At 41.0% G+C, this 27141-nt stretch overlaps 2 protein-coding genes across 2 annotated transcripts in view; one reads left to right on the plus strand and one right to left on the minus strand.

Moving 5' to 3' along the window:
• The window catches only part of SDF4 (stromal cell derived factor 4), a 248560-nt gene that overhangs the window by 86349 nt on the left and 135070 nt on the right, over nucleotides 1–27141 (plus strand). The gene's annotated exons all lie outside the window — the stretch shown is intronic.
• SCNN1D (sodium channel epithelial 1 subunit delta) lies at nucleotides 309–10290 on the minus strand. The gene is made up of 12 exons (XM_050909650.1): nucleotides 9974–10290; nucleotides 8866–9118; nucleotides 7157–7350; nucleotides 5594–5697; nucleotides 5010–5173; nucleotides 4324–4422; nucleotides 3588–3705; nucleotides 2946–3024; nucleotides 2253–2310; nucleotides 1418–1473; nucleotides 1001–1076; nucleotides 309–722 (listed from the first exon to the last, which is right to left on the minus strand). Exons 1-12 carry the CDS (start codon nucleotides 10288–10290, stop codon nucleotides 309–311), a joined length of 1932 nt encoding a protein of 643 aa, XP_050765607.1.

A 27141-nucleotide genomic window follows, 5' to 3' on the forward strand; every position in this document is an offset into this window, starting at 1 on the left:
AGTTAAAAGCTGTGAATAGGCTTTTATGAAGACTCCACGACTGTCCCAGAGAGTAGAAGTACAGTTCTCCCCTCCCCAGATACTCGTGAGGAACAAAAGAACATTGCATGATGCCTGAATCCAGGACACATGGAGGGTTTAATAATGAAGTTGTAATAGCTGGAGGAGGATTGCCAAGCGCAGCAGTGTGGTGTTTAAGTGCTCACAGATCGTGGATCCAGAACGTTTCTGTTTGCAACCTTTCTGACAGCACCTGAGCATTGTGGGAGTTTCAAGTCTCCCACTTCTCTGTGCACACAAACATATCCTTAGCTATTCAGTTCCCCTTCCCAAGAGCTGTCCTTCATGTATCTAAATCCATTAAGCACCACATCTGGGCAAAGCTCTGGCATTTCCGCCTTGCTGGAGAGTGGGTGAAGATGCAGGTCACTGTTGTTGTCCATGGCAATAGTCACTCCAGAAGGGTGAGTATGAGCAGAATCATCACCTTTTTCAGCTGCTTCTCGCACAACTTGGTAGTTTTCTAGGGACAAGCTCACGCTGGGGATGGTAGGAGTGTGAGCTACTTTCAATGTCTTCTTTGACCTGAACCTTTGGTAGCAGAAGAGGAGAGACAAGACTACTGTATCTATAAGCAGCTCAAACATTTCAACTACAGACAACACTGAGGATCCAAACCAGAGACTCCATTGGCTTCCCATGCTGGACAGAAGCAGATTCTCCTGTGGAAAGAATCAAAGGGTTGTGTTTATCAAACACAGCAGAGCTCTGGGAACATGAAATTATTGCATATTGCCAGCAGGTCACTTAGCTGCTTGCCATTTGGGGAGTAATTTTGTGTGACTGTGTAAAATGTGAAATTTTCAAGTCTCTTCCTTAAGAAGAATAATCCAATCCCATCCCATCTTGGGGGCTGTAAATAATCCTCCCTCCAACCATACACAGCACACCATAACTAATGGCAGGTAACAATGTTTTGAGCTGATGTAGTGCAACCTACTGAGAGTAAAGGAGACTCGTTCACAGACTGGTAGTTCAGTTGCTGGTAGAAGATAGTCACCTTGGCAATATCCTTCCTGTATTGGAGAAAGGGAGCAGTTAGCAACAGTGGGATGTCCATGTGTCATTCACCTGGTGGAAGGTACTGCTGGCATTCTGGTCTTGATTTTACATGCTGATTGCTAGCAATAGGTTTCACCACTCACTCAAGCTATCTTCCTGAGGGTATTTAACGTGAGCTTGGAAAAGGTTACAGAAGTGACTGTCTTACAGTGTCGTGAGGAAAGATGGGAAATTTACTGGATGACCCTGTACATTTTTCTCTTGTCCTCCCTTTCCAGTCTAACATCTACAAATTCAGCAAGGATGAAGAGTTAATCCATAGTTTTAACAGGAGTACCTTCTCTCAGCGACTAACCTGTTGCTGGTAGAGTTATATCCATTCTGATGCCTTAGAGCTTGGCGGATCCAGTCCTGCAGCAGAGTATACGTATGTTATTGGCAATCCTGTCTTCTGAGTTTTTGTATGTTTAATATTTTGTAAATGTAGATTTCATAAGCAATAAAATGGCTATCGCAAGTAATAAAAAAGAATGTAATTGATTGGTTTATAACATATAGTAATAGCTATCAAGTAGTAGCTATATTTGCCGGAATAGCAAGGAAATACACGCTGATATTTTAGGTGTGTATAGTACTCGGGTTCTTAAATTCTGCCTTTAATGGCAACCCCATCAAAGAATTTCCTCTTTTAAAATGTATTGGTTGTATTTACATCTACATTACCACCTATTTCACATGAATTAATTACCTGGTCATACAGTCTGAATGCCCATTTAACATTAGAACATGAGAAATGGCAAGAGGTCATCTATTGACTCACAGAGTTTCCATTGCAGCCCTGCAGCACCTCACAAACAGTAATAAGTGAGTTGTTATACCACAACACCCACTGGAAGCAGAAAGCCATTAACACCATTTTGTAGGTGGGAACTAAGGCAGTGAGGTGAATTGCTTAAGGTCGCAAGGAAGTTTGGATTAGAACTGGAACTGAATGTACCTCTCTAGCACCTTAGTCTGGCATCTTAACTACAGGATTATTCCCTTGGGCCCAGGTTTTGGACCAGTTTGCTTTATTTGCCACTTCCATTGCTGCTGCCTGAGTCATTGTTTTCACCCTTAACTTTAATGTTCCAACAGCCACGGTAAATACAGTATCCCCTCCAAACATAGCAGCTGCCTGTATGGACTACCTGAGACTTCACTGATGGCCATTTAGCTGTCCCAGCAGACACCTTGTACAGCGATTCCCTGATAAGATAAAAATGGAGATTATGATCACTATGACTCTTGGCATTTAAAAGTGAATACACAAAGGAGTTTAACAATGCTAACTACTTGCCCAAAGTAGAAGTTCTGGGGGCAGCTATCGAGAACCTTGGAAAAAGCTTTGTAAGTCAGCTTAGAAAATAAAACCAGAGGTTGCCTGAAAACTGTTCAGGTCAGGAGGATAACTAGAATGGTTTCAAAATCCTGACAACTTTTCTTTGATGCATTCAAAACCAAAATATTTGATATTTTGCTTTAAAGTTATGTCTTTCCATTTTGAAATTGACCTACAATAAAAAAGGTGAACCAAGAAAAGTAACATAGATTGAAAAATGACACAAGCAATTTGGTTCGGGCTTAATAAAATGTTTCAGTGTGATTAAAACAATTTCCCCTCTCTGCTGTCATGTACACAGAAAGTTCTTATTTAATTTGTCTAATGCTGTCATCTTTTTCCTTTCTCAGCATTGGGGTTCAAACATCAAACTAAAATCTCTGGTTCAGAAAATGCCAAAATTCAGTCGGTCCATAAATTTTCCACTAAATTGCCTACATTTCCACTGGTGTAATTTTCTTCTGCAAGCTGGCATTTATTGTGTTCTACTTTTGTGACTTACCGGCAAGGCTTGGGGCACTGATCAAAACAATTCAGGTGATGATTTCTGAGCCTGTTGTACAGCTGGTAAAAGCAGTGACCTGGTGAAAGAAATGGGAGGAACACACTCAGACACTTCCTCAGGAAATGGAAGGCTACCAAATGGAAGGCTACCAAAACCTCTGCCCTCACTTGGCCTTCCCAAGCATACAGCACTCTCTCAGAGACCTGTTTTTGCCTCACTCCCGCTTTAGAATGGTTCCAGATGGCCGAGCTAATCACCTGTGTGCAATGCAGGTGCCTTCCCTGTAAGGATCTGCTGAGGATAGGCCAACCAGAAAACCAAGAGAAGTTATTCAAAGCTTTGTCTTACACCAGCACAGCCACCAATATTGGTAACATGAAAGAGCCTGACCCTATATTAATGTCCTTAATAAAGGGATGCTTGATAGCATCAAGATTTTTTATGCACTGACTTGATATCCATGCAAATACACAGAAAGGTGTCTGCCATCTGGCTGGATTCAGTGATGTGAGGAAATAGTCTAAGCAGGAAATAGGCACAAAGTAGAAGGGCAGTAATCTAAGGAGTCATGTAACCAGTGACTACTGTAGGAAGGTGTTCCCTTCCGACAAGGACAAGACAGCAGTCTTTTGCTCTTACCCCATGCAGGCTGCTTATTGTAGTCACAGTATTCAGCACCGGGAGGCAGTGGGTAGTAGTAATAGCCACAGCCACATTTTCGAACCATTATGTGCTGAAAGCAGGAATGCAAACAAGCCTGGAAAATAAAGAAGGCATAAAAGATTGGATAAGCCAGAAACTCTCAAGTGCCCAGATCTTCAGTCTGTAGCATGCAGCTGCTAGGAGACAACATATAGATTTTGTTACTGCAAAAAGACACCAGCCATTCCTAGAGCATGATGATGCAAAAGGTTTTCACTTTTCATTCCTTGTCTTTACCTCTGAAAACAGTATTGAACTCAGTGAGGTCGAATTTTCCCCAGCTCCCTTTTTCCTTATGCCCAGTAAAATCTTAGTTAAACAGCCCAAACATCTAGAGCCAGGAGCAACTACTTACACAAATAAAGACCTGATGGCCCAAGAATGTCCTACTGGAACAGTCCAGCTGCCATGACTGGCTCACTGTCTGATCTCTCCTGTGTTCCAAGGAGGGAAGAGCCCCAGTGTCTGGGACTGAGTATCCCCCACTCAGTAAAACACATTCCAAGTTATAACACCCTGTTTGTGGGCTTCTTTTCAGAGGGGCATGAATCTCTGTTATCTCCAGCAAGGAACCTGCTGATTTGTAAAAGCTCTCTGGAGAATAAGGTATGACTTGTTTGCTATTCATCCACTCTGAATAAGCTGGGGCTTCAGCCAGCCGCTCTGACAATACCTGCAGGGTGTAGGAGTTGTTGTACAGGAGTTTAACATTCACATCATTGCCATTAGTCGTGCATTTCCCGTAATTGCCACCCAGGCGATTCACCTCATCCTGTGGACACAGAAAAGAGGCCCGAGTGATTAGGAGCTTTAATTGGACCTAGCCATCACTGTCTAAACTTAACTGGATGGAGCATCGTATAAACGACAGGAAGTGTAGTAATATACATGAGCAGCCGAGCTATACCTTGCTAATAAAACATATACAGTAACGGGGCAAAGGTAGGAGAGTGCACGTGGTCAGTCACTATGGTTCAGCTGACAAGCGGTAACTTATCATGCTAAAAGAACTAAATAACTTCTGAATGTTTGTTCTCATCCTAATATACACATGCAGCCCCCCTGTGTAGAGCTGAAATGAGATGTAAGATGTGTAAGAGCCTCAGTGTAAAACAAATCAGGCCCCAATGTATTGAGGACCAAAAGGCCACTTGCACATTTGGAATAATTTTGTTTTACCCATGGGAACCTGAGCACGGTGAAGAGAGAAAAGGGGCTTGCATAAATATACATGCACGGTCAAGAAGTGAACACAAGAGTCCCACAAGTCCGTTGTATGAGCCGATGACAGTGTTCAGCTCCTCACAACTTTTTGCAATCAGAAGGAAAAGAAACAATGCTCTTGAGCAAGTGGCTGACCTGCTGAATGCCTATGGTAGTTGCAATGCCTGGTCTGATGTCAAAGCCTTCATGCTCAAGGAATGGTGTCTGATTGTGGTTGTGTATCATCACTTTCACACCTGCTACTGTAGACAAGAGTGGGATGTGATCCTTCTGCTCTGCTCTCAGGATAAGGGAAAGTCCTGTAAAGCAAAGAAAAGGGAAGCATATAACAAGTTATTTTGGGCCAAAATAGGAACACCACTACGTCTCGAATTCTCAGCACTGATCAAATTGCTGTCTTAGCTCACAGAAGAGCCATTCTTTTTCCTTAGAGACCTGGTGAGTAATCAGGTAGCAATTGCACCAGCCTATTCCAAAACTGTAATAATATTCTGCTTGAAAACTAAAATAATATTCTGCTTGCTATAAGTTAAGGTATGGCTGATACGGCTATCACATACATGTGGCTAGTGAAGCAAGCAAATCCAGTATATCATTTGTGCCACCAGACTAGAAGAGATGGCTATATGTCATTAAGTCATGTATGGAAGACATATTTAATCCATAGCCGAATTATATTAACTTTAGCTCTTCTTCCCACCCTTTGCCAAACAACATACCGTAAGGAATTCCTGGTTTTGTAGCTGTCCAAAAAGAGTCTGTTCCCTTGCTGTTAAAAGTATAGCAGCTTCCAAAGACTGGGTGGTGAAAGTGAACATAGTCACTGAAATCAAGAGAGATTTTGATGGGTTTTAATTATGAGTGTAGCAATACCTTTACTTCTATGTAGGATGTGTTTTGTGTATCTCTGTGTGTGTGTATGTATAGGAGTGGCTATGGGAAAGAGTTGTTAACTCACTGGGTACAAGGAAAAAACTCAGGTGCACAGGGATTCACTGCTCACCCAAGGTTACAGCCAGAGCGGCAAACCCAGGATTCAAATTCAGAGTTCTGACTTGCTTTTCCTTCCACCAAGCAGACTAAATTTTTCCCTGCTTGTTCCAACAACCAGGCAGGTTGAAGTTCTGTGCTCTAATCAATAGGAGAAATAGATTTTCTCTTTCCTTGTTTTCTTAAAAATTATACCACTTACTATGATCGTGCTGAACTTCCCTGGCCAAGTCAGCCTCCACATTCCACCAGTTTATAGGAGTTCTTAAGAAGAGTTGGGTGAACACACGTACAAAAGTGACGATGCTCACCATCAAGTGCACAGACATATATTACATGAAAGCATCAGAAACACTGAGTGCAGAAGGATGTAAGAGTCAATTGCCTCCAGGAAAGATAAAACAGGACCTTATCTCGTAAAACGATCTACAACAAACTTTGTAGACCCCTCTCCTCTTTGCTGAAAGTGCTTAGAAAAACACTTAAATTTGCCTTCTGCTTATTCTGTGTCATAGATGAGTGCATTGCTGTTAACTTTGTTGAAGTCATCAGCTAAAAACAAGTAGGCCAGCAAATGGCTCGTGTGCCTGAGGCACAGCATTGTCTTGGGTGGTGTATGTCAGTTGTATTTGGAAGAGCTTCCAACAGTGGAGACCATAGGCATGCAGGAAAAAGAAGGTACACTTTTGCCTTTTGTATGTGCAGCAGGCTCACTTCTTTGCCCCTAGGGACAAAAGGATGCAAAAAGACCATCTGACCCTTTTGGTATTAACTGAGTTCTCCTGGCACAATAGTTGAGAACAATCCTTGTGCTCAGGGGCCAAGTGCTACAGCAGAGTCATGAGAGCCTTCTTCCACTTCTCTCCCCCCTTTTCATTGTTACAGCAAAAAGAGATCCCACTTTCATCCATTGGATATCTAAGGATTCCTGCTCCTTTCCTCCCATGCAGATAGACATTCATCATTTACCATTCAATATAGTCAGTGCATCTTTGTACCAGCAAAGGTTTAATTCCTGCTGAATTTCTCTTAGGTTTCTTTGACACCCTAAGACGCTAACTCACAGTCACAGAGGTAAGTCATAGCAGAACGTTAATTTCTAGGTTCCTAGCCCCACGCTCTGATCATGAAAGGCTGTTCTTTCTTTCAGTCGGATCTCCAACAAGGGCTAAGCCTGGCAGTACGCCATGAGGTGCAGTGCCTGCACTGCCTGAAATTGTAGGCTCCATTTCAGTCTCCCAAGTCCTTGAGTTCTGCCGAAATCACAATTAGCGCCTCAAGAAGTAACATACCCGGGTCTGCAGGGCTCCCCATCATACTGACAGGAGTAGACCATATCTTCTATTTGCTCCTCATGATCAGAAATGTTGATTATAACTGGTAGTTGGGACATGATATTCATGTAGTGAAACCTGTACCATTCAAGAATTGCATCCATCCCAGATGAGTAAGTCTTGTAGAAGCAATTCCCACCTGTGGCATTGCACTGGAAGAAAAGAAGAGAGGGAGCCATTCAGCACAGTCAGGACATGACAGCCTAAGGGTAACAGAGATAAGGGGGTAAAGGCAATACTGGATACAGGGACAAGGGAAACCTCTGTTTTTTCAGAAAGTGAAGTCTCTGATCATTTTAGTTATCACAGAATCACAGAATGGCTGAGGTTGGAAGGGACCTCCGGAGGTCATCTTTTTATGTGCTAAGCACCTTCTCTCCTTGAAGCTGAACTAGGTGTGTTACTTCATCTCAGGGGAATGAGTGCAGGGGAAAAGAGGCAGGAGAAGAGAGCAGACAAGCAAACTCAAGTACCTTGGGAGAAGAAAGGACAGGGCTGGTGGGAATTCTCTACAACCCATGAATCATGAACCAAGTCCTGAGACGCTTTCTTTGTTCTTACTCAGGCCTTAAGACAGGTGAACACCCACAGATTCTGGTGAAAGTGTGCCTGGTGAAGGACTTCAGGATAGGGCAGGACAGTAATAATCAGGCAAAAATTGCTGGCCTTTCAAGCGACATCAATCTCTCTCTCATAGCTTCTCTCTTACATCTACGCTAACCCTGATTTTGATATGCAGAATCTGAAGCATTTGCTTTCTTCTCCAAAGTCACAGATACGCATTTATTGTATTCATCGTCTTGATTTATTATTGCCATCTTTCATTTTATCTGCAACGTTTCTAGTGCTCCCAGTACCACAGCATTTAGATACTGAGGGAATCCTTGCATGTTGTTTCTCTGTTATTTCTAGGCTCACCTGCTAAGTTTAGATGTTTTGCATATTTTTAGAAAGGGGTACAATGATTCCCATAGTCTGCTGCTACCATTCTCTACTGAATTTGTCACTGCCAGAAGGACTTTAAAAGTGCGTGGGCTGTGTAAGATCATTGACGTTGCTATTGTTTCACTTCACAAGAATCCTAGCAATCAGCATAAACTGTTAGAGGCAGGGGTGGGCTCTCCTGAAACATCCTCCAAGCTGCCATTACACAGCACTGAAACGATCTACTTTTTTCACACGTTTTTTGGAATGTACCTTGTGAGATCTTTGTCAGGGCCCTGAGTGCACTGTTAGGCCTTGACAGCCCTGAGCAGCCTCACCTGGGGCCTCCACACACACCCGCTGCCTGTGGGCCCGGGAGCTCATTTAAGGTCAGCCCGGGGCCTTCAGCCCCTCTTTGGGCTGTGGCATAGGGCTGCTGCTTTCCAGCTAGGCTGCTGCTGTGCTCCTGCCTCACCACGGACCCTGTCGATCCCGTGGGCTAACTTCACGGCCTGATCTTAAACCTGCCTCATCACCACCAACTTGCCAGATGAGCTGGACTCTTGATCGGACCTGGCCACCATCTGTGAGTTTTCCCTGCTCGCTTGCTCAGGTACGGTGGGATGGCCCCCCATCCTGCCCTGCCGGCAGGCTCCCCCTCTGCCTCCTGTCCCTGAGGGAGCAGCCGGTCCTGGCTGCTCATGTCTGTAGCCAGGTTAACATCTCTGAGGACATGCACTTACCAGCCTGAAGCCCACACTGGAGTGCTTCTTCCCTGACCTGTTATTGTGGTCAGACATTCTCAAGAGTGAGAAGTTTTGGCTCAGCTTGAAGCTAGATCTGCTGAGATTGCCGATGCTTGACAAGTCTTTTACGTGGATGTTTTTCTCATTCATGTGGAATAAGCTGGCTGATATGTTGATGCCATATAAAAAAGCGATTGATTCCTCTGCCATGTGATCCAATTGAACCAAATGTTCACTAACCAGTTCAAATCTGCAAGGAACAGAAATATTAGCTATTTGTGAATATCCGCCTTTCTGTTAGACAAAACCACTTTATTTTATGTACCCTCACAGTATCTATGGAAAGGCTACTCTCCTGGTCTCTGCAGACCTTAATGTCTGTGTGAGAAAAGCCAGCAATGATGGTGCCTATGCTTAGCATACCTAACTTCAATAAACTAATTTATTAGGAGCTCCAGTAGCTGAATTTCCAGTTGCTGGATCCTCCACTGAAAACCTCAGAACTTGTAGCTGTGCAGCATCAGCCACGCAAACTGGCCTTCCTGTCGGCCAATTAGATAATTATTCTGAGGAAATTACATAATTCCTTTACTATGTAATTTGAAACTTCTCAATAACTTGCCACTACTGTGTGAGCCTTGTTTGACAAGCAGAGCCACACAGACTTCCACAGGAGTTATATTGTTTCCTTAAAGCCATTCTGTGGTATGAAAAATCAAGCAGAATCAGCTCTAGCATGCATCATTCCAGAGATCGGTAGCTTAGTTAGGAATGAATACACAGAGTAGCCATGTTTTTCAGGGAAAGATTGTTTTTATCAGGGCACAAAATCAGTTAGCAGCTTGAACCAAGTCACAAGGTAGAGTTCCCTCTATCCTGACTCAGTGCATGAAATAAACTGCTACATGCTATTGCACAATTCCCAACAAGATCTTATCTTAAAACCAGTTTGGAAATAACAATAGTCCCTTTCCACCTCTGTGAGGCAGAGAGGCCTCCCTCTACCTTCAGCCTCCTCCAGGCTGCAGTCATAACGTTGCTGACCCTTCCTGAACCCTTGTGACTGTAAAGACATGACTACAGCCAAGGGGAAAGCACAGGTTACCTGTATGGGTCCAGATTGCAGATGGTAATTGCTGGAAACATCTTGGGCTCTGAATGCATTGACATGGTCAGGACAACAGGGTAGGCCCAGTACTGGCTGAACATAAGTCCAAATTGCCAGTATAACATGCCAAAGCTGGCAAGTAAAAGCAGAGTCCAAAAAGCTGTTTTCATCCTATTGCTGTCTGAGCATACAAGGCGGATGGTGCCATGGATTGTTGTGTTCTTACAGAAGAACTCAAACATATCCTTGAAGGAATCATAGAACTCAATCAAGCCTTCTTTCTTCTCTTCTTCTCTTGCCACTTCCTGCTCCATCCTCTAAGTCTGTTTCTGTTCAATAAAAAAGAAAAAAAAATCTTATTAGCTGGTTAGAAAGACCATGGCCAATCTATGGGCTCTTTCAAACAGGGCGCCAATGAGTTTGTTATTAGCAAAAGCTGAAAATAACTGTGAGCTGAGACTCATCTGTCTTTCCAGAGTTTGGACACCAGGAAGTGGCAAAGAGGTCAAATGTTCTGCATACTGCTGCTGAAGTAACTTGAGGCATTCTACCACACTTACACTATGACTTGTCTGTTAGTATGGAGATGCAAAGTTAAAGTGACTAATACACAAGCTGCTGAGAAGTCTGCAGCCAAAGGGGTGTGTAGTTTTCCTCTTTCTAAGAACACTGAGGACCAACATTTAGTTCTGAAACATTGTGTCACTGTGCATTAATACAGATCTGTTACTAATTCGTTGTTATGAGTATCTTGCTAGTGAAACATGTTGGCCTATAGACCTGAAACAAGACTGTCTCAGAACTAGCAGTATAGCTTCATCCTTATGTCAAGGAATCAGGATAAATCCAACTTTCAAGTGAATGAAAGGGACAAATTAGGATCTGGCTTTAATTTTTGCTCTATGATCTCTCATTCTGCAGAATGGAGGTAAACTGGATTAATTTCTGCCATCCCTGAAATAGAGCCACTTCTGAGATGAAATATAGTAGGTATTTCATAGTTCAGATGAGTACAATCAGGTATTTAGGAAAGGAAGTGGAGAAACACCACCTCAACTGAAACCACAGAGAGGATTAACCAAATTAGGATGTGGATAAAGCATTGCAGATACAACTTAAAATAAAATGCTCTTGGGTTGTTTCTGAAGACCACAGAAATATTAATCACTGCTATTAACAGAAATTTTGCCACCTATCTCTTACATAAATAGTTTCTTCCAGGAATCTAAAAATCTCCTTCTCTCTATTTTAGAGAAGTGAAAAGGAAGCCCAGAAACTGAAAATCACCCAAGAAGAGTGGCATAACTGGAAATCAAAATCCATATCTCCTTTGTCACAGTAAGTAAAACATCTACTATGCTACTCTAGATAATTTCAGACTTTATGCTGATGAAGGTGTGAACATTATTTATGCTCATATGTTTTAGCCAGCACAGACCAAGGACATCTTCCTAGGTTTTAGTACCAGTTTGGGACATTGGACTAATGTTGACATACTTCCACTTACTGAACATGACATCAAGTTCTGTAATATGTGAGTTTCCAACATTACAGCATTCTGTGAATCACCCTACCTATTATGCTATTAAGAGAAGTTTACTGAGTACACCACTTTGGTCCAGCCTTAACTCCAAATAAAGCTCTTATAAATACAGTAACAGAGTTTGAAGACAACACAAGGAGCGCACAAATAACTAAAGAATTGTTGCAAGTGGGCTACGTGGTAACAAAATGAAAGCTCAGGCACTTTACTGAGTTATGGGCCTTAAGTGGTGGCTCAGTCTGAGGTGCCACTGAGGCTACCACAGCTCAGCTGATACACACTATTGCCCTGACCTGCAATGCCTTCATCCTCAACTAGACCTCTCCATTTTATAACATGGCTTTATTTCAACCGTCCTTGGAATAGGACACTTCATATGAAATGATATGTTAGAGTTACAAGCTGCTAAGACAGTCTCATCAGTGTACCTATACATGTCAGAAAGATTAGGAATAATCCTTAAACAGTGAAGAGCACTGCGAAAGCTGTACATCAGATTAGCTTTAAAATAGCCCACAAAAGTGTATTATCTGACAAGTAAACCCAGCTTATCACCAGTTATTTTCCCCAAAGACCATAACACATACCATGTTTATATTTTCTAAGATATTGTTTAACAATAATACAAAATTAACTCAAAGGCATATGTGCCTCCTTTATACTTTTATAATAAAATGTGACAAATTATTTTTCAAATTTCTTAGATATACTTACCATTGAACAAGTACAGAAAGCCCAAGCAAAGTGAAATATTAAAAAAAAAAAAAAAAGGCATGAACAATTAAAAGAGAACCTGTGTGATAAAGAATTGAAGGGGTAAACAAGCAATTCCACCTTTGCTACAAGGAAACACTGTTTTTCTGCAGTGCATATATAGTTAAACTGTTACTCCCACACAGACTACATAGAGCCATAGTACTCTGAACCACTGGTTACAAATTTTATCAGCCAACCTTACAGCTGAAGGCTTACATCTGGATGCTTCTTCAGTCAAAAAGGACTATCTGTGGCAAACTCCAGAAACGAATCCATGGTAGTCTTGCTACCCCCTATTGTTATACATTTTTCAGATTAAACTCTCATGCTAAATTGTATGTTCAACCTTTATCTTATTCAGTTCTTTCTTTCTCATTTTATTTAGATAAGAATAAATGAAAATAAGCCTGCAGTCTATGTTAAGAAATATATTGAACGAGTCCTTAAATATTTATGGTATTTTAAGATAGAAATGAAAATTGTGTGAGACTAAAACAGGAAAATTTAATTTGTTACTGTTGTATTAATCTCACTAGTCAGCCTTGCTCTAATGAGAAAATGTAGAATAAAACGTAATAGTTACCAAAAATGAATGCTAAATCAAATCTATCAAACACACTTTTTCTATGTATAATTTTGGATCTAAAAAAGCACCTGTAAACATTCAAACCATGGCTTTCAGAGACAATCCACAGTTTTCAGACATTCTGACTGGGCTTTTAAGGCTATGGCTAGTTAGTTCGTACCATTTGAACCTGCATTCTTAAAATAACTAGAATGAAAAAGCATATGATAATGCAAAAAACCCCAGAGAGAATCTTTCAAAACACACATGTGTACAGGCAACAGAACATCCTCTCTCCACTGGTTTCCCAGACCAGCCTACCACTGATTTATTTAACATAGCAATTGCAGTCAAGGACTTAACAAAACATGTAACAGCAACAGTGACCAGTTGCCTGTCTTGTCTGTGGTAAGTGCCTGGAGACAGGCTGCAGGTTATAAGAAAGTCAGTGGAAGTTATACAGCAGTGGCAAACAAGTATATGTTCATGTATTATCACAGCAACTCAATGCTCAACACATACTAAACACTTACACATGAATGTCATGTAGTTAAATATTTAAGCATGTGTATAGGTATCTATATCTACATATCAATCATACATATACACAGAAATACACAGTAAAACGACTAAGACCAAATTGCAAAACACCCCACTGTACCTTGGCAGAAACTCTATCTTTGAGTGTTTAGAGTAGCCACTAAAATCAGCCTTCGGCTTTATCTGAACAGAAGACAAGTCTTGGTCCAAAGCTTTCAGATTTCCTTTTCTAACTGAAGATACATTGGGAGCTGTCCAGCCTATATGGATCAAATTGATGACATCAAAAGGGGCAGGACTTAAGAAACAGATCATGGAAATTATTCAAAGCATGATCCAGGGAATAATAGGAAGTGAATGAACTGGACAAACAAGTTAACATTAAGGTTACGCTTGAGTTAAAGTCGGTTTGAGTGGTGGCGGTGTGTTCTTTTTTTTTTTTCCAATGGCTAGAATAGCTTTTTAGCCGTAATTTCTACAAATATCTAGGGAAGTAACCATGGATCCTGTAAGGTTCTTTCCACTCTGAACTTTCCCATCAAGGAACTAGATTTCTGCCTTCTTTTCGTGGTTTCCGGAGGCTTGCATGATCACTAGTAATTGAAGCCATTAAGGTTTCCACAGGTGTGCTTGAGGAATTACATACCTCAGTGTAATCTGAAACGATCAGCTACTCAGTCTAAGGCACACGTGGCAGTGGATTTCTTCCTGCTTCTCCAAGAATATTGCTCATCCGTAGTGGGCTATCCCATACCCATTAGGAATTAATTCTTCACATGTTGAGACTTGAATAGACTAAATCAACCATGACACTCAATTTACATCAGAACACCCTAAGTACTGCTTAGATAAGACTTGCAAAAGTCTGCATAAGTAATGCAGAAGTAGATTGAGAATTCTGGGACTGCTAAAACACAATCACCTCAGATTGCTTGCATAATTAGCACTGACATCTGCTCAGTTGGAAAACAGCTCTGCAATGGTTTTGCAAGAAGCTTGTTACATGAAAATATTAATACTCTGGATATAGATAATGTTTAGAGCTCTAAATCAGACCAGTAGAGCTCCTGCCTGCCTTTTAAAATTGGCTGGAACCGGATTTTCTATTACATTGGAAGCTACAAAATACTGTCATTTGCAAAGACCATTGAAATTCCTTGTGAAATCGAATTCATAAAGAAGGGAGAAAAGGCAAAGATCAGGGGAAACATACTCTTCTGATTTTGACTGATTTCAATCCTGTTTACATTTTTAACAATTGCTTTGTGCTGGATTTTGTTTTAGAAAAACAAAACATGCAGAATGTTCATCTCAAATTTTAAAATGATTATTCTAAAAAGATACAAATCCTATTAAAAAGCTGCTATTAATATGTTTTACCCCTCTTTGTCTTTGGTATTAAAAGGAAATGTCACAAAAATATTTGGAAAATGTTTTAAATTTTAAAAAAAGCCAGTATTTTGGGGTGTAAAAATTAAACTTTTGATTAAAACCAATCCAATTGGCTCTTGAATGAACAGCTACAGCAGAGCCACTTGTCACTGATCGATGATGAGGTAAGTAGTTAAATTCTCATTAAAAAACTCTGAACACTGAAAACGTAATTCTTTCATGTCCATTTATTTGTCCCCCACCCTTCTTTCTCTCTTCATTTTATATTGTGCAATAGAAAATGGCAACAGTAAATCCTTGACAATGAAATTATTGCACAATGAACATACATACACAAGACAAATTCTGTTGCTTCATTATGGCTGCAGGCCTCAGTGTAGAGATTCTCTGGCAACACATCAGAACAATATGTTCTGAGCCAGCCATGAATTTTTCCTGCAGGAAATGGAGAAGAACTGGATATGCAGACAACGCTGTCCCTCAAGCAAGATACCATTTCTGTTTGCACTTGCTTATTTGTCATCCTGTATCCTGAACTAGGAGGAGAGGGGAAGAGAACTTTCGCTGGTCAAAAAGTAAGTTGGTGTTTCTTTCAAAATACAGAAACAGATTATGGAGATAACATTCATGAGAAAGTCCTTTAGGGTTGCAAAAAGGCTATGCTATAATTATTTTCAGCGGGGCAGAAAATGTTTATTAGTGCTCGTAGTACTGTAATGGAGGAAAGGACTAAGTATATTGCATGCCCCGTATAGCAGCAGCAAATGTCAAGTGTTGAATAGACTCTCTGGACATTTTATGCTTTACACAGAAGGATGCCTCCCACACTGTAAGCTTTCAAACTCCCTGAACTGCAATTTGTTCCCCAGTTGAGATTAATGGAATCACATGCCATTTAGTTGACAAAGAGAGTACAGGTAAACAAAATAAAGGAATTCTGTCATTTTGCTTTTAAGCTTTTCCGTTGCTGTCACATATTAAAGGAACTGACCAAACTCCATTCTTGACCCTTGGCTCTACACTAGTCTTGATTATTGTGCATACTCAGCATGGATAATAATACAATTCTGACCTATTTGATAGACTGCTGAAACAGAAATGAAAATCAGACTGTACAAACATGCCTGTGAATATATGCCTGTCTTAGTATCTGCACCAGCTCAGAGTAACAGAAGAGAGGTACAAAGAGTATCCTGCAGGCAGAGAGAAGAGACTTTAGCTACTTCACATGGGCAAAAGAGTTACTCAGTGAATTAATGTTCCTTGTGGAACGGACTCAGGCACTTAGGGAAATCTACTAACAGACAATCATTTTTTTAACCTTGAATATTTCCTTACAGCTGGTGCACGTGAAAAGTTTTGCTCTCTATAGAGCAAACCTCTCTCATAACACTGACTTTGGCTATTATTAGACACTAAGCAGATGAACAGCACAGACAACGTTCAGCATGTAGAACATTCAGTGTGCCTGCCCCTTATTACATTTGCTGTTGTTACAGGCTTGAGTGAAAGAGTCAGAGATGAAGCTGGAGAAGCTTAGTGACGACCTCTAGCGAGTCCCTCTTGCTGTGACTGGCTAGTCCTCTAGAGCTCAAATATTAATATTTTGTCCAATATAATTTTAAATGTCCAAAACAAGAGGTGCCACAGTGTCTGAACTTCTTGTGAGAACACTGAATTGCAGTGAGGTGAGTCTGACCAGACAGATAAGAGTGCTTTTCCTAATCATGTAAATCACACACTTTTTGGCTTACACAGGAACAAGAAAGGACACTGTAGCTACTCATTCATGAAGACTTTTCCCAGTTGGTTGAAAATTGCTTGCACTGAGAGGCCTAAAACAAATTAGCAGACTGAAATGACACATCAAAATCCCCCCACTTCTAGCAGCTTTCCCTGCTGCCATACCACACTGTAAACTTCACTGTAATTTGCTGTCCACTAACCACACAAACTGTCTTTCAGTTATTAACTTTCTCCCTTGTTGCATTTGTTTCATATTATTGCGCTCTCTCACACTTAAGTGTTTCATTACTTTCTATTATTCCTCAACTCGCCTGTGTCTTCTGGAGATTCCCCACTTTTTTCTCTATATTGTTCTTCAGTCTGTGAGCTAAGCAAAGCAGCCTTCGGCATCCCCTCCTCTAGCAGGGGAAGGGATACGGAGCAGATCCTGTACCCTCCTGCCTTCAGCAGGCTTTGTAGTTCTACAGTTTAATTTGATTTTTAGCAAATCTTGCTTTACTCACGTCACTTGTTCCTGCATGAATGGCGTTTTTTCTCCTGGAATGCTCCAGGTTACTCTGTCAAATCTTCCCACATTTTCTCTCATTACACAGGACACAGCATACCAACCCAGTTTTCCTCTCTCTGAAATCAGTGTGACTTGTCTCCTCTGGTTTTGTGGAAACTCCCTCACAGTGCTTTCTTCATGGCCACTGGATGAGCCAGTCTATTCCTCCTCCCACTCAAAGGCAGACAAACTTCTGTGGGCATCTATAGAAAAAGGAAACTCCCAGTGTTTCCTCTTTGCATTTGTTGGTTGGCTGTGCTGTGTATGGACTTGAACTGGCATGCATCAGGCTCTTGTATTTTTTCCGAGCTCTTACTAGCCAGAACCACTTTGCCGTCTTTTCAAAGCAGAACACAATTGTTTCTCTGCTGTCCTACTGGAGAAAGAGGCAGTACTCAGAGGTATTATGGAAGTGCTGACAGCTTGTTCAGTCCTATGCAAGAGGCAGAAGAAAGGCAGTCCCTGCCCTGGAGAGCTTCCAAACGTTGCTCAATGTCTCCTTTTGATCCTGCCCCAAATGTTCCTGAACTGACTCTGATTTTCAGATGTTTTCCTTGCCTCCTGGAATCTCTGTGTTGAAGCTCTGTTCACCAAAAGTTCTTCTGGGAATCCCAACATTCATTGCTTTGCTTGTGCGATGCTTTGAGCCATGGCTGAGGGGATCTATATCTTGAGACCACAGTGAGCTATGCCTGCAGAAATAGGATAGCATTGGTGTACCTCGGCATCCCTTTTGCACTCGTTTGCATCTAGCCACAGCAGCTTCAAATGTTGCAAAGGCTGCCAAACCTGCTCAAGGAAGTAGGTAAACACTCTTTCACTTGTGCTGAGCTCCCTAATGCTCTGGTTTTATCACCAGCAGTGCCTGAGTTAGCAAGGCTAAAGCTAGCTGGCACATCCTTACAAACCCCAGAAATCACAGCAATGAGCACATGCATATTCTGCTAGTCACCAGCCATTTAAATATTCCTTAATTACACCCCTTGTTATGAAGAGGCCCCACGTAACCCCTGCTTTTCATTAAGCCTCCACCAGAGGCGCATAGGGTTAAAAATGCAGCCTCAGTAGCAAAATCCTGCTTGCTTCCAGTATGACCAAGCGTTCATTTCCACTCACTCACCTTTCTGAGTAAGATGTCTGGAGCTGCTCCTGTCATCCCTCTGGGTTAACACCTGCTGCTTTGTTTCTCTTCCTGTTCTCTGTTCTTGTTTCTTTAGTCACAGGCCTTCATAGATGCTGTTCCACCTGTTCAGGCCTGTCAGCCCCTCAGCCAATTTCAAAGATTCACAGGCTGGTGAAATCCTGCTTGCTAGTGGATTTTTTTTTATCCTACTCCAGCTCAGACGCAGTATCTGTAGGAATGCTGAAGCAATTAGGACTGGTAGAGGTTGGAGAACATCAGTAAAAGCTTCTTGTTCTGTGGACATGCAAGATGCAACCATCCTGGAATCACAGATACCATAACTCCATCATAAATGAAGCCCAAATCTCCCCAGGCAGTTGTCCAAGCTCCTGGAGAAAGTGGTAGATACTACTTCTGGCTTCTGGCAACAGGCAAGCAGATCTCCCCTGGCAATCCCTACTCCTCTTGGTACCCAGGAGAGAGATTGCAATGCAATGCTTGGTAGTAATTCACCGGGGTCAATCAATCCAGTAACTTCAGGCTTTCCTATTGGGAACTAGAACAGATGTCAACAAGAGGAAGAGGTAGTACAGTATGGCAACTAGGAAGGAGGGGAATGAAGAAACCGGGAACAAACTGCGCAAGGGCAAAACAGTCATTAGCAAATCAGTAACTGAAACTAGCTATTACATAAAAGGCTGTGTCAGCTGTCATACCTCTTTAGATGGATGCTTTTTGGGTTAAATTCAGGTGTAATACTATATTTTCCATCAGCAACCTCTGAAGGATTCCTTCACCTTCTCATAGAACAGCTCTATCCATGCGTGAGTCAGTAATTGCAAAGTCATAGCCCCGATGCCCCAACGGCAAACATACAAACAGCTCTATACAGGCTACCAGTGCTGAAAACTTTAAAAAGCATAATAATAATCCTCTGAATGCAGGTAAACCCTCAGGGAAGCGTTGTGACTGAAGAGAAGACCTGGTTTTAAAAAAGAGATAATTTTGTAACCTTTAAATGATGCCAAAGGTGATCCAAAATGCTAGGCCGATGTAAGGATTGCATAGATGACTTATTTTTGATTCATTCAAACTTGCAGAAGATTATCTGAGAAACCCATGAATGTCCCTGTGCTCTGGGTCTGTTTGCTCTTATGTTTGGGGTGTGCTTATTCACATGGAAAGCACCGTACTTAGCTGGTAAGCCCTAAGATTTGCTATTAATCACTTGTTTTTCATTTTTTCATGCCCGGGAAAGCTTTACTAGCCAATTAAAGAGTAGAAATGCTGCCATGTGACTTCCACGACCCGTACCTCACCATGAGTAATGTGGAGTGAATAGTCCACCTGAACAGCACAAATATTCCTGGTCTGACCTGTCTGTTCAGCACTGACAGAAACCCTCCACAGAAGCCCCCAAGAAACCCCCAAAAGTTAGATCAGGAATGGTTTGTAACCAAAAGGAGCTAAACTGGCCTAGTGATGTTTTCTCGCTGAATTTACCCCATCAGCATCATATAAAACCCAAACAAAGGCAGAAGTCTACAAACTCTTCACTACCGTTTGTTCAAAGTCTATGTACTGTTTGCTGGAGGGTCCCTGCTTGCTAAGGAGATTTTGTCCAGTCTCTAGCACATTGTGAAAAAAACCAAACAAAAAAAGCCCCAACCAAAACAAAAAACAAACGCAACAAGAAGATATTAAATTTTCTCTGTCCACCAGAACCACAAAAGCAAAGGCAATAAATTCAAAACTCCACCCACAGACAAGGGTGGAGTCTGCCACAACATGGACAAAGAAATACCAACTTGAAAGCCTTAAACTCTTGAACTTTTCTCTTCTCTTGCTGTGCAATCTTGGGCAAAGCTTTCTGCCTCTCTCTCTCTCTGTTGCTTCATCTCTGAAACAGACATAATGACACTTTGCAGCATTGTTGAGAGGGTTAATTGTTGTTTGTATAAAGCTTTGGTGATGTAAGCTGCCATGTAAGCATGATGATGACTCTTGCTTTGATACTGCTTGTTAATTGCAACAGGATGGGTTGTAGTCATGCTACAGTATTTAAAAATATGCTTTTAAGAGAAATTCCTAGATCTCATCTGATATTTTAAGATGATCAGTACTTATTCCTATATTAGACAAACAGGTGACAGAATTCTTTGTGCATTTAACAATCCTGCAGATACTTTCCAACAATGTGCAAGGGGTGCTGCGTACATCAGATCCCATATATTTCAGCCTTTAGCTTTCAGCCTTGTCAAATGAGCTCCTTGCAATGCCCATTGCTTAATAGACTTTCTTCTCACTTCATCAGCATGAGAGGGTAAGATCTTGAGATTATTTTCACTTCTAGACCTATTTGTCATAAAGAGGTCTATAGATCAAGAACACTTGTAATTTGCATTTGCCATGCAGGCCATTTAATATGCCTCCAGAAGTGAATGTGCATCATGAGGGCTTATATCCTTTCCCTGATATTTTTTCTGAAATTCTCTCTCCTCTTTGAGAGAATGCATTCACTCGTCACACAAGGACTGACAGTTAGGCCTACAATGCAAATAATGCATCTTGTATTACTTAATTTGGAAAAGTATCTTAACATAAAACACCCTGGTTTTCCTCATGATCCTTGGCATTTTTGACTGGAGTCTTCCAGCAGGTTTTGGCAGCAAACATCAACTTCATATTCTATTCCATTAAAAACCTGAACATTGACTTTGACTTGATAGATCAGCAGCAATTGCCTGTGAAACTCAGTTCAAAATATTCCCTGCTTCCCCACGCCCTGCTTTGCCACTGCAGCTGGGTTAGTTCTTTGTCAAAGAATACTGTATACTACACATATCTGTGTACTAAAGATTAAACACAATAGTGGAGCTACAAAGAGGGTAAGATTGGGGTTTTTTGCTGTTGGGATGAACAAAAGCAGATTACCTTTGATCTGTCACAGACTTCAGAATATGCCCTGAGCACCCCTCAGGAGAAGACTCTCTAGGACACATTGCCATGAATATTCAGTGTAAATTGTAAGATGGAACATCATTCTGTTATTCTGGGTGCCATAGGAAATCACGCTGCCTTGCTCTTATTTCTGATCATCTGTCTGGCATATATTTATTATTAAGTTGCCCAGAGACTATGCTGGCAGACAATTCTAAGCATTATTTGTACCAATAGTTCCAAAAGCCTTCCCTCCTCTTCAAAGATATGTCTTCCTGCAAGGCTGCAGCATCTCCAAAAGCTTGCATCAATACGTGAACTGTTTATCTACACCTGAACTGATCAGAATCTGGCTGTAAAAGACTGCATGTGCTTCTACACTCTGTCTGCTCCAACCATTCTGGTGGCATTCCGTACATGCCCATTTCTCTTCATGGACATAAAGGAAAAAACAGATCAGAGTGGGAGAGCAAGGATTTACAGCTCAGGCTAAGTCTAGCAGTTACTCTGTGTTGCTTAGTAAGCTCTATAAAGGGAACATTTTATCATTGAAAGGCTCAATTCCTCCTGTCAGCACTGGAGACAATTCCTCTACGTCAAGGCAGAGGCATATTTGTCAAAGAAATTTAGCAAAGCAGCCCATTCAATGAGGCTCATTTTGTGTCTAACCAGAGGAAAAAAAACCACTGGTCAGCTCAGCCAGGATCTTCCTGTAGGACTAAATTAATATTTTAAACAAGTAAGAAAAAATATTTTGTCACAAAAACTTGCTATGAAATTGCAAATGATCTCTGTGAAGAATGATTATCTATAGAGATCTGCGTACAGATTACGTGGCTTTAAAGGAAGTTCAGCAGTAACGAAACCACAGCCATTATAATGGCTTTTGAAGGCGTACATCCATCTTGCAAGGTAATAGCTTAATAACATTCTAATACTAGGCATGCTGTACTTTGGATATAAAGAGCAATGTAATCATACAAATGTCAAATACTAAAGAAGAGCATGCGGAAGCAGTGAAAGGCTCTGAGTGAAAGTGATGAACAGTAAGGAGAAACTGGTATGTCATACTATTTGTCTTTGCATCTTAAGGTGATGTCATTAGAAGGCCACTGATGGCTGTGTACCAATTATCGCTTGGGAAACACAAGATGAAGAGGTAAATGGGAACTGGATCCTGGTGATGGAGCTCCTTACCTAGTATCAGTGGAATAAACAAGGAAGAGGACTGGCCTTTCCTCTTTCTGACTCAGAAACATGCCAGAATTATTTTCTAAGTAATACTAACTGCTTGTCAATCATCATAAAGGAGGTCACGCCCGACCTTAGCCAGGCAGGAGAGGAAATCAAAGGGAAAAAAGCTCTGGTTTCAGCAAGTTTATCAGGGATTTATCAGTGCTTAGGTTAAATTGCCTGTCGCTTTATTTGGGTCACCTAAGGCTGTCTGATTGCCTGCTGCCTTTCCAATTCAGACAGTAGAAAATGAAGTAAATCACAAAGTATGATGCCTGGAAATATTAGTCTGGCCTATAAATGAACAACATTGATCATTATCATAACAGCAGTGATTATGGAAAACAAAGATTATGATTCATGTTTGGCACTTGCCAATGTGGAACCTTTAGTCCAGAGAGCTCAAAATAGGTGACACCCACCAAATGATTAAGCGTGCATGCTTCCAGTAAAGCTAGATAAATAATATTATCCTTTCTTTATACAAGAAGGAAAATTGAGCTTCAAAACAATTGAATTATTTCCTCATGATCAACAATGAATCAGTGAGACTCGGGAACCATCATAGCCCTTCTCTGAAACTCAAGATAATCACCCATGTTGAAGCTATTTATGAACAAGTTATCAGTTTCCATTAAAAAAAAAAAGATGAGGATCAGTTTCCTAGGCAATCAAAGGGTTTGGGGAATTCTACAAAATAATATAGTTCTATTAGATAACAATATAATATACTTCTGTAATACTATGAAACAAACATGCACTATAGTGACAAAACATTCACTGGAGGAAAGTTACTCAGTAAAAGCCAGTATGGTAGTTAAAGCAATAAAACCCCTCAGAAGGACAAAGAACCAAATATAAGAAAAACAAATGAACACACAATACCTCTAAATTGCCTTTTGGCCAAAGATTAAAAGAGAGACAACTTGGCAGCACTTTATGAGAAAACCAAAACAAAACCCCCTACATTGTTTCATCCATCAATGAAATGGAACTACTTTTAGATGGGAAAGCAAGATGTTTTAATGCAAATGACATTGCTCATAGTTTAGACCTGGAAGTGAGGCATCTCATATGCACTTGAAATTGGAAGGGAATTCAGGAAGGCAGGATATAATTACTTGAACTAAATCTGGCCAAGACGTTAGCATTAATGTCTTGTACTCTTATAAAAAGATCTCTGAAGGATTATTGGTCAAGGATATATCTTGGTTTGAATGCGAGCTCAGACAGTGTGTCCTGGTTTTGGCTGGGATAGAGTTAATTTTCTTCCTAGTAGCTGGGATAGTGCAGTGTTTTGGATTTAGTATGAGAATAATGTTAATAACACACTGATGCCTAGCCAGCAAGAAGGCTGGAGGGGCACAAGAAGTTGGGAGGGAGCACAGCTGACCCAAACTGGCCAAAGGAATATTCCATACCATATGACATCATGCCCAGTATATAAACCGGGGGGAGCTGGCCGGGAGGGGCGGATCACTGCTCAGGAACTAACTGGGCATCGGTCGGCGAGCAGTGAGCAATTGCATTGTGCATCACTTGTTTTGTATATTCTAATTCTTTTAGTAGTATTATTGTCATTTTATTATTATTATTATCATTATCATTATAATTATTTTTCCTTCCTTTCTGTCCTATTAAACTGTCTTTATCTCAACCCACGAGGTGGTTTTTTTTCAATTCTCTCCCCCATCCCACTGTGTGTGGGGAGTGAGCGAGCAGCTGCGTGGTGCTTAGTTGCTGGCTGGGATTACACCACGACACAGTGGAAAACGTGATCAGTTAGTGCTTTGTTACAAACATGACCCTGGGACAGTGATTTAGTTTCTCAGTGTCACCGTTCTCATCTGCACACAGATACTTACAATTGCAGCACATTCAGGTATTAGTGATGGAGATTCACTATAGATTGAACAGCAAATACCCTTCTGCCTTTAATAAGGTTCAGAATTCCAAATTTCTTTTGTTGAAAGCCCCTCTCAAAAAAGAAGAAAAAAAAAAAAAACCCTTGTAAATGTTTTGCATTCCTCCAAAATGAAGAAATACACTTCAAAAAGTTAAGAGTAAATACAGTTCAGCAATATTTATTAATGCTTAAACACAGTACAAAACCAAAGTCCTAACTAAGGCCTTTCAGATAACAGTGTCTGGAACACACTTTTTACCTAGCATAAATGAAAAATGGCTTCACCGGTATCACTGATCTTGCAACTGTGCCTCGTCTTTGGCAAACACTGACAATAGCCATGCTAATAAATGGTGCTCCCTTGCTGAATAAGACAAGATGTCTCTGTGGCTTCCTGAGCTAAATCACCTGTTACTCATGGGAGGAATTCTTCAAGGTGATTGTTCAGCTGTTACTTCTTCCTTAACAACATCCTAAAGATACATTCTTTCCTTCCCCATGGCTTTGCAAAGGTTCAGCCCCATGCCTGACTTACTTCTCCCAGCCCATTCAGATCAAGGTTGCTGCAGTCCCCTTTGTTCTGAGGCCCTTGAGTATTTGTTCCCCATTTGTTCTCACCTTCTGCATTGCATCCAAGCTCCTTGCCCCTCTGTCCAACTCCACCCTCACCTTTACTGTGCTTGGTAATCTCCACCCACATCTCTCCTACTTGGGTGTAACACTCCCAAGCCTCCTTCTTTACTGATCCCTGTGGTTTTTCCTTGCTCTGAATCTTGGCTGTATCTTTGGTAATGGAGCAAGCTGCCTGGCAGGATTTGCCTGGCACCTTCAGTTCCCTGAGGCCCCCTGTTCTAGGAGGTAGTCAGGCATGAGAGACCACACGACACTCCTGCATTTATTCACTGGGCAATGACTTCTTTAATGCATCTTGTGCTTGTAGGCAGTAAACTCTTCACAGTTAGCAAATTCTGCCTTTGTACATCCAAAATATTTACATGGTGCCAGTTAGCAGTGGCTTTAGCAAACAAAAGGAATAGATCAGTAGTCTCGCTATGATACATGTCAGGGAACACGTTATATGGATGTGTAAAGTAAGAGAGCACATTATAACTGACTGATCTTCCAATTCCACAGGCTATAGAGACTGAAAAACTATTAAAGGGCCTAGGGGGTACTTCTTTGTATTCAGGGCAGAAGTAAAGATTCCTGTTTTTTTCACTACTTAAGCTGAGAGACCTATCTTGGTTATCTGCAGCAGTAATGGGTTCAATGGTCAACCCATGAGGTAACTAAAGAAAAAAACCTGCCCATTGAGTACACGAGTTATGCAGTTAGGTCCTCTCCTGATCCCACTGTAACATGGCTGTTGGTAACAGGACTTGGGGAAATTGCTTCCCCAAGGATATATCAAATGTCTTTTTGGGATACAAGAACTGTCCATTTCATCAGCATCCTCAGTTCTGAGCAGCCTTGAGGCATGGCTGTTCTTCCACGCATTCTCTGTCTTTCTGGACAATCTAGACAGAGATGCTCAGCAGCCACAGCATTGCCACATTTACTGGACAAGATTACATTTGAGTACATGTGAACACTAATTAACCCTCACTACATTCCTCGGGGTGCGTTTTCTTTCTCAAATTATTTCTTCATCCACCAAGGTCAGCCTCAAAATACTCATTTGACTGCACGCATGGAGTAGTGCATAAAGAACTGCTTTCATTTGATGGAGAAACTGAAGCAAAGGACTTACGTGAATGCATCCACAAATAGAACAATTTCTGATTCTTGTTATTTGTATCTGACCTGAAAATTTGCAATGCTTTTCTTACAATTACAATTAAAGGAAAATTTTCTGCAATGTGAAAGTCAGACAGCTACGTATTTTTAAAGAATACTAAAAAAGGTCTGTGTTCACAAGCACATAAAGATGTTTTCATGTCCTGTAACCACCCACGCGATCCTGCTGAGGGGCCCATATAAAATTAAAAAACAACTCCAACCTTTATGAGATAGTGAACTGTCTCACTTGTCTCTGTCCTGGAGTTAATCACTTTCCAAGTTAATTTAGCAGTATGTACTTATTTACCTGGTGCACTTAATGATTTAAGAACATAAATTTGGAACTTCTGGTGACTTCCCAAGCCCAGGTTTAAACTATGCCTTCAAGACATGATAGCAGTACACCAAAGATACTTTACAGAGAGAGGAAATTCTATAGTGTGATTCATTTGCATGTTGGAAAACAACTGGGAAGAAAGAAACTACTCTGAGAGAGAAGCTTCATTCTATGCTATCATTAGTGTTGAGAATAACATACCAGACAGATGAATGGAATGTTCATGACAACACAATTATGCATGAAATACTTTGGGGTTGGGGAACATTAGAGAGAATGACAGAGGTGTAAATATGAGCTCTGGAATCCCTTCAGCATTCTGGGGCCTTTATTACAATCTCCAGGTTCACATGTTTCTCACATTTCTAGACTTAGATGACTTAGTAGGAATTCTAGTGTAAATACAAAAAAAGACAAAATTGTGTGGCAGACAAAAAAAAAGGTAATTGTCCTCAGGTCAAAGGGTATAAAACTAGGTATGTATTATACTGCATGAGTTGCCATGGGGAATTTATTAGGTGAAATACATGTAGGCTAATACAGCATTCTAATAATACCTTGTATTTATAGGGTGCTTTTCATCTTGAAGTATAATAGTAATTTATTACAAAGAGTTCCTTCTGTTCTGCAAAACCTTCAAGCACTTGTAAACTGTAAGCTCAGATTAGATATAAGGATGAGAGAGTGTAAGAGATTAAAACAAAACAGATCAACTATTACTTCTTGTCTGAAGCAAAACATCTTTCCTTGAAGCATTT

The sequence above is a fragment of the Gymnogyps californianus genome, chromosome 21 (assembly GCF_018139145.2).
Source record: "Gymnogyps californianus isolate 813 chromosome 21, ASM1813914v2, whole genome shotgun sequence".
NCBI lineage: Eukaryota > Metazoa > Chordata > Aves > Accipitriformes > Cathartidae > Gymnogyps > Gymnogyps californianus.